Source organism: Argiope bruennichi, chromosome X2 (assembly GCF_947563725.1).
Source record: "Argiope bruennichi chromosome X2, qqArgBrue1.1, whole genome shotgun sequence".
Taxonomy (NCBI): domain Eukaryota; kingdom Metazoa; phylum Arthropoda; class Arachnida; order Araneae; family Araneidae; genus Argiope; species Argiope bruennichi.
In genome coordinates this window covers 88,109,033-88,123,331 of record NC_079163.1, presented here as the reverse complement: position 1 = coordinate 88,123,331, position 14,299 = coordinate 88,109,033, and the positions used below count along the sequence as shown (strand labels likewise).

Below are 14,299 nucleotides of genomic sequence, written 5' to 3'. Positions count from 1 at the left end.
TTGTAACAGTAACTTAAACAATGAAAAATGTCCAAATGAAGTTTCTAGTTCAGAGCATGTCTTTATTGAATCGATTCAAATTGAGCGGCAATTTTTGTAACAAAAAAAGATTTCCCTCAACATAAGTATCACTTTACTTTTGTCCATTTTCAAAACTTTGGCGTCTTTTATGGAAGAATTTGTAAAACTTGAATTTATAGTTTATTTGTATTTACTTTCAGTTTCACATTTTCATAATTTTCACTAGGTATCTAAATGGTCTCCGAAAGGGCTTTTTCTAATTAAATTCAATACTTCTTAGCTGATCCACACTGAAAATTTCAAAAGTCTACTAAATGAAAGTATGATGATCTTACTAAGGCTGTTAAAATTTGAGTTGTGCAGACATCACCTATTGCTCATTTTTCTGTTTGATGTCAATCAGACAAAAGAATTTTCAACCTGTGCTTTTTACCCAATATTTATGTCTGCAAATTCCACAAAATATTCATATACGGGCAGGAATAGCTATACGACTATTGTTTGCTACAAAAAAAATTTCAGGCCTGATTTGCCACAAATTATTCTTCAAGGCAGGTCGACATAGCAACATAATAAAAGCTACAGAGCGTACATATCATTCAACCAGATAAATTATCCTGTTGCAATCCTAACATATTTCACTGTATAACTCATATATTTGAACAGAATTTAGTTTTAATAATCAATATTCTCTGGGGTAAAAATCTATTTTCAAATCGAATATTATTTGATTCCCTAAAGATTTCTTTCCCCGCCTTCTGCTTGAATTCCATGAATAAAAATTTGATCATGATACTCGTACATTCCAAATAAGACCCTTTTACTGTCTATCAGAATTTTATATTTGGCACTTTACCGTGATCGGTGATATTATAAAATCGTTTATATAGAACATGTAAATAGACATCGTTATATTTTACACATATTGCTCACAGATATTTTCCAGGGCCTTTGAGTCTCCTGATTATAACTGATTGTTTTAGTTTAGTTTAGTTATATTAACGTCCCGTTGCAAAGCAACACTAGGGATATTTTGGGAGGGACCTCGTTATTTCGAACCGCGATCAGATGACGAGGCCGACACCTAAGCTGACACCCCCCTCTCCACACCACACCAGCGGGAGGACGTTTGGCATGACGGATTTAACGTGCAACAGACCCCCTTACACGACGGTTCTTCGGTGGAATCGGGTCTCAAACCTGAAATCCTAAGGCTCACAAGCCGAGACCTTACTACCAGGCCACCGCGGCCTTATAACTGATTGAAGTTTTGTCGAAATAAAACGAAGGGAAGAAACATTGTAACAAACCAAATGAAAAGATATATATCGATAAATTGAAAATTTAACTATAATTCAATTTTAATAAAATGCAATTTTTTCTATGCATTCTCGTCATAATTACCATAAGATAATTCTTAATTTATGCATAAGATATACAAACTTCTGATTTTTAATAGAAATTTAAGAGAGGGCTTTCTTCTCTTAATTTGTTTTATTAGCACTGCTGATTCGGATATTATTTGGACATAAATCTTTCATTCCGTACTCTTTTCCCGAGACAGAAATTAAATTCAATAATTTTAACCACACAAAGTATTATAGATACCAAAAAATTAACAATTTTTGTGGATACTGTTTCTTTTCTGCTTTTCACCATTTGTATATTGCCTTGAAATAAGATGGCATTTAATTAAAGGCTAAAATTAATTCAACTTTCTGCACCACACTGCAAATTATATTGTTGATAATAAGAAAAAACATATTCCTTCATATCTTATGTCAACTTTTAAGTTTTTCTGTTAGACATTCCAAATAATTTTATATTTGGATGAATTTATATGCTTTACGCAAGATATATTTTTAAAAAATAGGCAGGGAAATTCATCTCTCTTAAGGAATTTAAAATGTCACACTCATCTTTATTTTAAAATGCCACCTTTATATCAAAAAAATTCATCCTTCACAAATATGAACTAGTACATTTGTGAATAAAAAAAATCAGAAAACTTATTGCTAATATTTCGATCGATGTTTTTCTATTTCTGTTCTTTGCTGTGTGTTAATTGAATGGTGATAAAACTTATTTTATATTCAAAGAGCTTCAAATGCGAAGTCAGTTTCTTTTTTTCTTAAATCTCTTTCTTCAAACCGAAAATGATTTTCAATTACTGTCCTTTGATTATTGACAGCTGATGGGCATCGATTTCCCAATTTAAATGTCGCCAATGGAAGAAACGATTCCATCTTTTTCCATGAACAAAAAATTACTTCGGATTTTTGAGGCTGTAGAAGTTTTACTTCTTTATATATCCCCTATATTCATAGTCAGACTTTTTTTTTTCAGAAATTTATCAAACAACTTGCGAGTCTAGATGAATTGGCATTAATATTTTAAGTCATTATGGAAAAAGTCAAAAATGCAAAGCCGTACAATATTAAACAAGCACGGAATCTATCCTAAAGAATAAAAAAGTAAAGCACTGCAGAGTTGCCTGAAAAAAAATGTGCTAAATACTTTTACTCAATCTAAAGAAGAAACTCCAGCTGTAAAATATATTTTATTGTCGGAAGGACAGCAGGATTAACTAAAATTTCTTAAAGTATGCTGTTTAGTATCGAAAAAGAAATGAATCATGCTACTTTCCTGACTCTTGGGAAAAAAATGTCAAATGCTGTTGGCAAATGAATTCGCCTAAATAAAAACGACAATTTTACTCTAAAAATATCAAGTTCATTCTTTTTCGTAAAAGTGTATTTGCTATACAAAAAAATAAGATTCCTGCTGTTAAAAAAATTGAAAACCTAAGTAATGATTCAGAAACTCTTCGATTATTAGAAGGTTATCTAAAAGACAGACGACAGAAAATAGACGTTTATCTAAAAGACATTATGTCATCTTTTAAATGACTTAGACTTTTCATTTAGGAAGAGAAAGCTCTAATCTGCTTTAATTGAAAGAGATAAAATGCTAACATATAGAAGAAATTATCTTATGGTTATAATATAACATAAGGAAAAGAAGAAAATTATTATTTGGACGAGACATGATCAAAAATATTTTTAGCACTTTATAATATTAAATATTATTAGCACTTTTTTTGTTGTATATTTTTTTTCTATTCTTAATATTTTTTAATTCTTCTTTAACATCTTTTTTATTCAATGATTTGTTACAGTTTTTCTAGAGATCTTAGCATTGAATTATCCACCACAATTAAACAGTTTCCTTACAAAAGAAAATTATTATTTGGACGAGACATGCACAAATGTTGGTATATTTAGCATAAAAGTTTGGCAAGATAACGCATTAACATCCTGTATTGATGCTCCACGTGAAGGTCTTTCCCCAGTATTAAAATCATCAAGTGGAATAGGAGGAAGAATAATAGTTATACTTTTTAGGAGTGAGGTATGAAAAGTGACAGAGGATTTGTTTACTAAGTTTTAGCATAAAAAAATAGAGTAATTTTTGTACCTAAAATGGATAGAACCATTTTAGGTTTTGAAAGATTGGATAGTATGGAATAATGGTTCTAAAAGAATGTATAGTAACCATTTTGAATCATGGTTTAAATTCAAATTAATACCTAAATTGTAAAGAAACTGTTTAATTGTGATGGATAATTCAACGCTAAGATCTCTAGAAGAAAAACTGTAACCAATTATTGAATAAAAAAGATGTTAAAGAAGAATTAAAAAAGATTAAGAATAGAAAAAAAATATACAAGATATACAAGATTTCATTTAATTTTTAATTAACTAAATTTTAAATTTATTCTAATTAAAATTTCAAAAATTGCTCCAAATACACATTCTCACAATCCAAAGAATATACGTGCGAAGTTTAACAGCTCTAGGATAAACAGTCTGTAAGGCAGGGAAAATCTCAAATAAGTTCGAAGATGAATTATCCAGCCCAAAGCATGAAAAATTGCTGGTGAACTGACATTTTAATTTCGCTATATAGAAACTGAGGAAAATAGTTACCGATTTTACAGCATCACAAATTGATTCTGGGTTTCAATATTTCTATTAATTATAATTATTCTCTTATATTTTATCATAATATATCAACATATTTGGTGGATTTTTCATTTTAAAATAGTATATGAAACTGTTTGAAACTAATTACTTGTTAAATTATACAGCTTAATTGATAAATATATGGTACATGTACCCATTTCGCAATATCTTTTAAAATATAATGTGACACTGGAAGTATTTTTTCGTAGCTAAATAGTAATAATAATAATAATTTTTAAAGCATCTATATTAATAAAAATATGAAAGAAATAACTTTATTTTCATTAGTTTAGTTTTAGAAAATTGATTTCTTATGCATTTTATGAAAATTAGTTCACAGAGAAAAATAAAAATCATGAGAATTATTACCCATTATCCGAAGAGAAAATATCGATTATACTTAAAATAAGTAAACAACAGCATTTTTCGAAATCGTGATATTTTCTAAATGATTAAATATGCAAACTTATAACTTTCTATTTTGAAATACGCCAAGTTTCAAAAAGCATTTATGTGATCATTGCCTTAAAAACTACTATTTATTATTATTTTTTATTCTTTGTCTAAATTTTTGTGAGCTTGAGAATGCAAGAAGTTAATTTGGTTTGATTTCACGATTTTTTTTAACAATTGTTGATCTAAGTACATAGCAGCTTGATGTTCTATAGTATAAGGCATGTTAACTTGACAGTATGGAAAATTGCCACCAATGGATGACGTCATACGAGTTTTTGAACGTCTTCAAGTTACTCTCTGTTGTACTTCGTCAACAAACGGCGGACGATTTTGCTTAAATTTTTTCTCTTAAAACTAAAGATGAAATTCGGAGGGTACAATAATTTTTTTTTACGTTGCATTGAAGAATATATCTTGATCATTACCTATTAAAAACGAAACATTGAGGAATGCCGACTTGAATGGAAACGTGACACAATGTGTAAAAATGTACATCGCTGAATTTGTTCAAAAAATAATAACTGAATTAACTACATTAGCTATTCTTTCTCAGTTATTTTCAAATAAAAAATACATTAAATGTTTGCATAATTTTTGAATAATAAAAAGAAATTTAAAAATTACATTTGTGATGATGAATATTGTGCTGCATATATTATATAATATAAATTAATAATAATCGAACTATCGAACTGTAATATAAATTTTAAGTCACATAGGCAGTAAATAGTTTTTTCAGGAATATTTTAAAACAAATGACATATGCATAATAAATATTTTGTATTTATACTTTATAGCATAGTTACATTCTATTATCCTACTTTTAATATTTTCCATATTCACGATTTTTCGGACAGTTTTCTGTCCCAGATCGTCAGTTTTCATTATTCTCAGTTAGTTAAATGGGAAGAAGTATGATTTTGTTGTTAATACATTGTCTTCATTTTTTCTTTCCGCAAAAAAAAGGGGGGGGACCTGTATAAATAATTTACTTACGAAAAAAATTGAAGGTAAGATAGATTTATATTCAACGACCTACTCAATGAGCGATCTAAAAATAACGCAGTTGCTCATTTTTCTCTTCAAAAATGAAAATTCTTATATATAAAAATAACTGAATTTTAAATGAAATAAATAATTACGTTCTAAATTCAATCAGTTGACAATATTTAGTGCAGAAAAGTAAATTTGTTTCACCTTATTTTCAGACGTTCGTTACCTTGGTTTAAACCTGTGATTCGGACTATCTATTTAACTAGATAATATATTCTTTACCATCTATTAATTGTAGAAGAGAAGAAATCAGCTAATTATATTCGTATGAATCATAGGTGAGTGACACAGCAATCAACATGTTAATGTAGGAGAAATTATATTGCTGAAAAACCAAGAATAAAGTCTTTTGATTTTCTTTTTACTCTTTTTAATATTTTACATCTTGTATCATTCATATTCTTTCTTTATTAACTTTATACACTTTAATTTGCTTGTTTTCTTTTCGCGTATTGTCTTCATAATCCTATTTGAATATCATAGTTTTAAAATTTTATTTTTCTTCATAAAATTATATATTAGGAAAACAACGATACAAACTCAGAGTAAAAACTCAGATCAATGTATAACTTCAAAAGTAAATGAACTGCTCTCAAAAATGTAATAATTTAATCTCAAAATAATAAAAAATGTAAAATTCAATTAAAAATTGAATTACAATCAATTCGATTAAATTTTATGATTTTTAAAATATTTGATATTAAGTTAAACACAAAAAATGGGGAGGAATAACTTGTGGAGTTCAACATATTTTGTGCAATCCTTCTCAAACTGTCAAACTATTTGCTCGTCGAATATCATAACAGAAAATATAAAAAATGTTTTATTAAAAATAAACTGTTTTTCTTATGGCAGAAAGAAATAAAATAAATTTTTATCAAAAATATTAAAAATACAGATTGATGCTGGCATGCAGTATTTACCAAAAAAGTGGGTTATTCCATTTATTTTATATTAATCAATATTGATATTGACTTCAATATTGATCGTACTTTATATTTATAAAGTTTTAAGGTGCACATTAGAAAAAATTTAAGTATAAGGAACAAAAATTTGCTCTTCATATTAATTTCAATATTCGAACGAAATAGATAAGGTTCAAAGGGATAAAATTGAGTAATACTTCAAAAATTCTATCAAAATATTAACTCCCAGTTTTGCAGCAAAATATGAGTTATAAATTTATATCCCCAAAGCGAAATTATCTTTAACAATTCTAATTTTCATCCAGTAATGGAAGTAACTATTATAATACTTTTAAATGAAATACTTTCACAAACTTACTGGAATGATTAATATGCTCAAAATTTATTAAATAATGGTCTATGCTGTGAGGAAGTTATGAATGGAGCGAGAAAAGTTATCAATTCAAAGTAATTATTCTTTCAGAAAATAAATGAAAATAATAAGCAGTCAATGTCAGAAAAATATTCCACAATTATACACATATTTATAACCTCCAGAAGGAGTAAATTTACTTTTACTTTAAAGTTATAGGAAAACATTACCGTTTAAAAATATTTCTTATAGAAATATATAGGAAAAAATTTAATTTAAAAATAAGAAAATATGAGTTCGACCGTTCAACATGTATTTCGTAAATATTTAGTATTTCAAGAAACTTTTTTGCATTTGAGATTTTAAGGACATTTACCTGGAATTAGCAACGAATTGTCCATATGAGATTAATATCACAATTCTTACATCATCCAAACCAGTAAATGCTAAAACATTTGAAAAAAAAAATAGGTTTTTACTTATCACAAATCAGAGCTCTTCTCTCCTCAGATATTCATTTTGTGAAATAGAATAAGAGCTTGGAAAATCCCCTTGCGTAAATTTCGATTGCCGCTTAGAAAGAATGAAGATTACGTACGAATAAAGCATCCAATGGGGAAAAGCTAAACCGAAACGAAGTAATTCATTGAAAATTAGCGACATGTTTCGACTATCTGAGTTTTTTTTTAAATTCTGAGTGAATATATTTGGACTTCAAATGATTTGAATCGTTTTCCTAACGGATGACTACAAATTTCTTTATAACATTCCAGCCATTTCTTCTCCATAATTGAGTCAACAACAATATTTGCCTTCTCTTATTTGGGAATCAACAAGGGAATGCAGAAACGATGTTAACAACGTTTAAATACACATTAACTTTTACTTCGTTAAATCGTTTCCTCTTAAACGAGTTTCTGTAATTTTTGTCTTCTTTCAATGAGTTAGAATTGCATGTTTCTAACTACACAATGTAAGTCTTCAAAGAAAGTTATGATAACGGGTAATTAAAAGCATCAGACGAAATCAAAAATGTTAAGATTATTTTTACCAGTTAATTTCATTAGTACAATCTCCACACAAACCGAAATTAATTTCTGATCGATATCATTTTTTTTTTCGTTAATCTTTTGCCATGCTACTTCCTCGTATACTTAGTATATAAAAATATCCTTTGCATGCTACTTCAATATCTTTCATCTATTGATATAAAAAGATCTTCTTCTATCTATTGATATAAAAAGATCTTTTGCCATGCTACTTCCTCGTATAATTGGTATATAAAAAGATCTTTTGTCATGCTACTTTCTCGTACACTTAGTATATAAAGAGATAGTATTGGTATAATCAAAAATTCAGTGTGAGGAGTATTGCAAATAATCACGGTTTAGAAATTCGTGAGTTCGAAAGAAAATTTTTTGGATTTACGACCACCTATCTGTTTGTGTGTTAATACGTAACTGAAAAGCGGAACAAGCGAGAGTAGTATATTATATATTTAGTATATTATTTTTACACGAAAATCAATAGAAATTCATATCTGGGAGTCTTGTCTTTTCATACTTTTTCACTCTTATAACACTTCTTTATTTTACTGTGAGATAAATAAAATGTTATCACCAATTATTATATTAAATTTAGATTCCATATGCGTGGATGCAATCTGGTTGTGAACGTCAGAAAAAAATGATTTCGAAGCTCCATAAAATTTATAATAAATCAAATGCTTAAAAAAGAACATAATTAAAATAAAAAAATAATAATTTTAGATAATTATTAGTTTTAAAAAAATAATTTTTAACTTATACAAATATTTAAAAAAAGGTTTTTATTTAATATATTTGTTTTATTAAATGTTTTAATTTAATATAATATAAACTAAATCCTTTATTCTCTATTGAGTATCAAAACTATTTAGATATTTTTAATGCATAATTCATATTACCACAAAACAATCTATATGGCTCCTCTTTATTAAGAAAAGCGGGCCATCTGCTTTTGAAATTAACAAAAAAATATTACATTTTAAATCTTTAAAGTGCGAAGGATATGCTTCAGAATTCAAATTCAGATAATGAAAAGTTTTAGTTAGCTAAATTTCTAGCATTTCCCTAATTTCTATCAACAATGATCTACCGAGTTTTAAAAAAATCCCCGAAAAATCTTTTTGCTATTCATTCTAAAGTAAAAATAGAGCTTTACACTAGTATTTTTAAGATTCATTCTCTTAATTCATTACAAATAATTTTAAATCTTATCATAGAAATAACCAGCAGATTGTTAGATAGTCCTTGAACTCAGATACGTAAAAATGTGTTGCTTTAAATTTATTGTTTTCCACTTAAGTGGAAGTTGTTACCATTCATCCATAAAACGCGGATTGAATCATGATTTGATATCCACTTCAGCTTTCAATGGAATATACGACCTAGCGAATGATGTTTCTACTATAGATAGCTCGGTAAATGCCATCAAGTGCGTGCTTGTGAAATGGTTTATTTTGATCGAAGCGGTATACATTATTATTGCGTATGTATATATAAGTTTCGCATTCATCTTTTCTCTTGTATCATCCGATTTAATAGCGTTTTTTTTCAGCTTATGATCAACGCTTTTAGTATGTTTAAGTAATAGCATCTCAGAAAGATGGGGAAAGCATATTTAGATAAATATTTCTTTTGTAAACTAATACGAAGAGTTTTTATGTTGTTTATTGAGCATTTCTTGTAAAGTATATTTTCTCATCATTATAAAAATATGAAGAATTTTTTGAAGCTACATAAAAGAGATTAAAACTCTTCTTCTCGTTATTTTTTAAGTAAAACGTAATTAATACATTTAATTTTTAATATCAAACGGATTCAGATATATAAAATTGCTCACCAGTACTTTTTTATTTTTTTCTATTGCATAAAAATGACTTAGTGTATTAATAGATTTGAGTAAACATATTTTTTTCCACCCACATTTCAATCTTTAAGTATTTTATCTCACATTGAAATATTAATCACTAATTTAAGTTGAGTATTTTCTTTTATCATATTGAACAGTTTATCTCTTATAATTTTGCTTTCAGAGCAGTTGAATTTAAACAATTCGACATTCGCCTCAAAGCATGCTTTCTGATTTAAAAGATGTATAAAAAATTTTTTTCATGGATAGATTTTTCTATAACTTGTACCTTCTTCAGATGCCAAATAATCATTTTATAATGCATTTAATAGTCTCCTATAAAAAAGCTACAAAATTTTCAACTTAAATTTTTTGATAAAACGGATATATAATTTCCTTATTAAATTATGATATATATTTAGTGGTTAAAACAGCATTCTAACAATGATATTTTTCCTTACTCTTCAAATTATAACGAAGAAAAGTAATATTTCTTTACATTAAAATATGTTTAAAAATGAAACCAACAAGGGATTTACATGCCTTTTCTTTTTCTAAATTTGTTTCACTATAACTTTTACGTTAATCTTTATGGAATAAGCTCAAGCATTTTTCAAGCAAGAAGAATTTTTCTCAGATATTGTCATTTTTCTCAGATATTGTCAATCATATTGATCAACATTTTCTTTTCACATATTTTATAATAAATTTGTTTATGATTTTCTTGTACAATACTATATGTTTGTATAAAAAACAGTTTTAGTCGTTTACACAAGAATAAAATATTGTCATTAATATTAAGATGATGCAATATGTTAACAAAGCATTTTTATGTTTTAAGTATTATTGAAAACATTTTGATAGTATTGCAATGTTACATTCAAATAAAATAACCTTGAGAAAAAAGAAAAAGGGAGGGGGCGTTTTAAATTGCTTTTTTTTTTTGGAATTTAATTTTTTAATCACGTTTTAGAATTACTTACTACTTTTTTCAATATGAATATCGTTATATCTGCATTTCTAGATTCAGTAAAATATATTACGAAAAATTATGCAAATAGTAAGTTATAGTAAAAAAATATAGTTGTTATAGTAAAAAAATATAGTTGTTATAGTAAAAAAAAAATGAAATACTAGTGAAATATTAAAGACAAAACTTTCACATTCCGACATAAGGAAATAACATTAATTAAAGAAAACTGCGTTTAGACCAATTTTTAGGAAATGTGTTTCCTTAATAAGCATAATAATAATTCTCTAAAACATTTTCTGATATAAAATATAATTAATTTTAAATACTTATACGTTTTAGTCCAGATTTTAAAAGAACTCACTTTGCTTAGCATTTTTTTCTTTCTTAAAAATATTTATACAGCGTCGGATTTTAAAATTATTAAATTATGATTTTAAAGGAAAGCAGAAGTATGAAAAGAATAATGTATTAATTATTTATAGTTTTTTTTTAAAAAAATTTCGTTTTTTCAATAAATTTCTTTCTTATAAATCTGGTACCTATTACAAATTAATTCTACAATGGAATCTAATTGTTAGGAACTAGAATGATGGAATCGAGCATATAAAGGGAAAATTTGTCATACAATCCGCATTTATAAAACAAATTGCATCAAGATTTAATACTTAATTTGATACTAGAATCTGTTACGTCAAATACATTATCGGTCATTATTATTTTCAGTCCAACTTGAAGTAAAAGATGATGACAATAATTTGAAAAAAATTAGAAGGATAAAATTCATGCTTTATCCTACAAATTTTTAAAAGTAAACATTTTCAACTGCGAATGATTAGCAATTAGTCAATAACAAGAGAATAAAAAGAATTAGTCAATAAGAAAAAGAGTCTGAGTAGAAAATAAAATCAGTTCTTAATAAACTAAAAAGAATTTTTAAGTATTGTATTAATACAGTGTGCCGAAGTCATACAAAAAAAGGACATTTTTAAACAAAAAAAAATTATTTAGTGAACAATACACGATTATGAAGAAAATGTTGAAAAAAAAGACTATGTTCTTGCTAACTTAAGGATGCTTGCTATTATTAATATCAATATTTTAAGTTTTGTAATTGAAACTTGAATTAAAAGACCAATCTTTTGCATTAAACAAATGCATTTATTAAACTTCATTAAGGTCAAGGCAATAAATTTACTGATTATACGATTAAATAATTATATGCATCATTTTTTTAATAAGAAAAAAGAAAAAAAATGACAAGAAAATCATAAATTATCATTTATTAATTAATTAAAAAATTAAACTATAAATTAATATATTTCAGCTAAATACTATTCAATTTTTTTGCAGGTTGTTGCCATCTTTTTGCACATCACAGTAGTATTAACAGGTAAGAAATATAAATTGCATGTTAAACATTATTTATTATTTTTTATTCACATTCTGCTATGTATGACGTAATGATAAAAAGAGCTGATATTGGATTCGAGTTCTGGTTAAAAACTCAAATTGATTATTGGAATCTATGGTTAGTGGGTGTTAAATAAAAGTGACGAAAGTATACAGTACTTCTCTAATGGATTTGAAAGCCACTCGAAACTATTTGGATGAAAATGCTTTCCTAAAGTTAAACTATTGAAATGAAAAGCGAATAAACTTGCATAAATATTGACTCCCAATACCATAAATTCAAATATTCTATATAAATGCACATTATTTTACTTAGTATTTGAGAAAACAGTAATGCGTGGTTATTAGTTGGTGCAAAAATAACTGCAATTTTTCTCCCTGCAGATTTTGACAGCAATTTTAAAAAATTAATTCGCTTGAGTCTATTGTTGTTACACATCACATCAAAGTGTAGGATCTGCCATTAAATTCTATATGCTAGTGGTTTCGTTATGAGTATTTTTCTACATTATTTCGGACTTTTAAAATAATAACGAAAATAAAAATTTAAAAAAATTAAAACAATATTGCTGTAGGAGTCAAACAAAAAAATTCCTTGTTTTGAGGTGTTTTATGTACCTCTAGTAAATGACAGAAATGACCCATATATCAACGTAGCTGCATGTACAATGAAAAATAGTTTCTATGCACTAACTAAATGCAGTGCTCTGTGCAGTGTGCAGACAAACGAATATATATATATATATATATATATATATAAGACACGTCCCAAAATAGCACCCAAAGAAGATTAAGGAGAAAGTTTGGTACTCAGCAAAAGGAATTATCTACTACAATAGTCTAAAAACTGTTGAAGCTATTGAAGTTGAAAAATATTGCCAATAAATAAACAAAATTTATAAGAAGATGCAACGTTGATATCACCCATTGAAAAAAAAAAGAAATTCTTTCCCATTATAGTGTCTGACAACATTAATTTCTCGAAAATCACACTGCAGAAAGAATGAAGTATTAAACTATCTGAATTAGCACACAGGTTAACATAAAAAATGGAACAAGGCTTTATTTATTTAACTATTTCAATTATACCTCTAATTAAAAAGTTTCATCAAATAAGGCGCTGAAATATATAAAAAAACTGACATTTACAGATGAGGATAGCAAAAAATTATTGAAATGTTCATCAAATTCAGTAAAAAAAAATTTATAATGCATATGCAAAAAATTTAGAGATAAAATTTTAGAAATTAGTAATTTGTTCATTTTTTGTAAATTACAAAATTCACCGTCCTGTTAAGGTATCCGACTAAACACTTTTTTATTGTATTAAATAGTTAAAAAAGACTTGAAAGATCAAATAAATACACTCATTGCCTTTAGGTTTTGAAAAACTACTTATTTAAAGAAAATTTAGCAGAATTTTCAATCTTAGGAAAATTAGAGTAAGTTAAAAAATAATGGAAATATTTAATTTTTATTTCATCTATATATAACTCAAACTACATAAAATGTAACAAACCATACAAAAAATATTTTAATAAATAACAATTTTATGAGCATCTGAAGTTGCCGTTAATGATTTTTTTTGTCAAAATGTGTCTATGTTTTGAACTTAAAGTGTATGCAAAACATGTCTAAATGAAGCTATCTGAAAATACGCCATCTATCACACCCTCAAAAAGTTTGGATACATGCATACCATATTTCCTGAAATCTTATTGAATTGATCTTGAGTTATCATGTTTTCCGTGAGTCAATTACAGTGAAATATTCATTCTTCAGAAAATGCGTTTAGATATTCTAGTTGTCAATTAGTTCATCCAAAAGCGCTGGAAACAAATCTAGTTTTTATGCCGCTTTAAACAGAAATGCCAACAATTAGCAAACTACGGCTGAGTAGGTAGAGAGTTAATATAAGCATATCAGATATTATTTTGGAGAATTTTACAGTAAAAATAAAATAAATCACTCATTTTCGGTTGAAAAGACCAATGTTTCTGAATACATTTTTATTTTTTGTGTATTATTGAAAGCTCCTATCTAGAGTTCTATCATACATATATTAAAAACAAAGTCTGTTTTAAAATCTATGAAGTTTGGACGTTATTTTCAAATAATAAAAAAAAATTCACATTTTTCTGAAAAAAGCATAGTCAGATAGCATTTACAACGTAGTCGGATGTCTTTTAAT

At 26.7% G+C, this 14,299-nt stretch overlaps 1 protein-coding gene across 2 annotated transcripts in view; it reads left to right on the top strand.

Moving 5' to 3' along the window:
* LOC129960598 (alpha-N-acetylglucosaminidase-like) overlaps window positions 1-14,299 on the top strand; it is a 159,079-nt gene that overhangs the window by 25,408 nt on the left and 119,372 nt on the right. For both annotated transcript variants that reach the window (XM_056074100.1, XM_056074101.1), the window contains exon 3: window positions 12,049-12,088. In XM_056074100.1, the coding sequence (XP_055930075.1) occupies window positions 12,049-12,088 (40 nt within the window). The remainder of the gene's footprint in view (window positions 1-12,048; window positions 12,089-14,299) is intronic.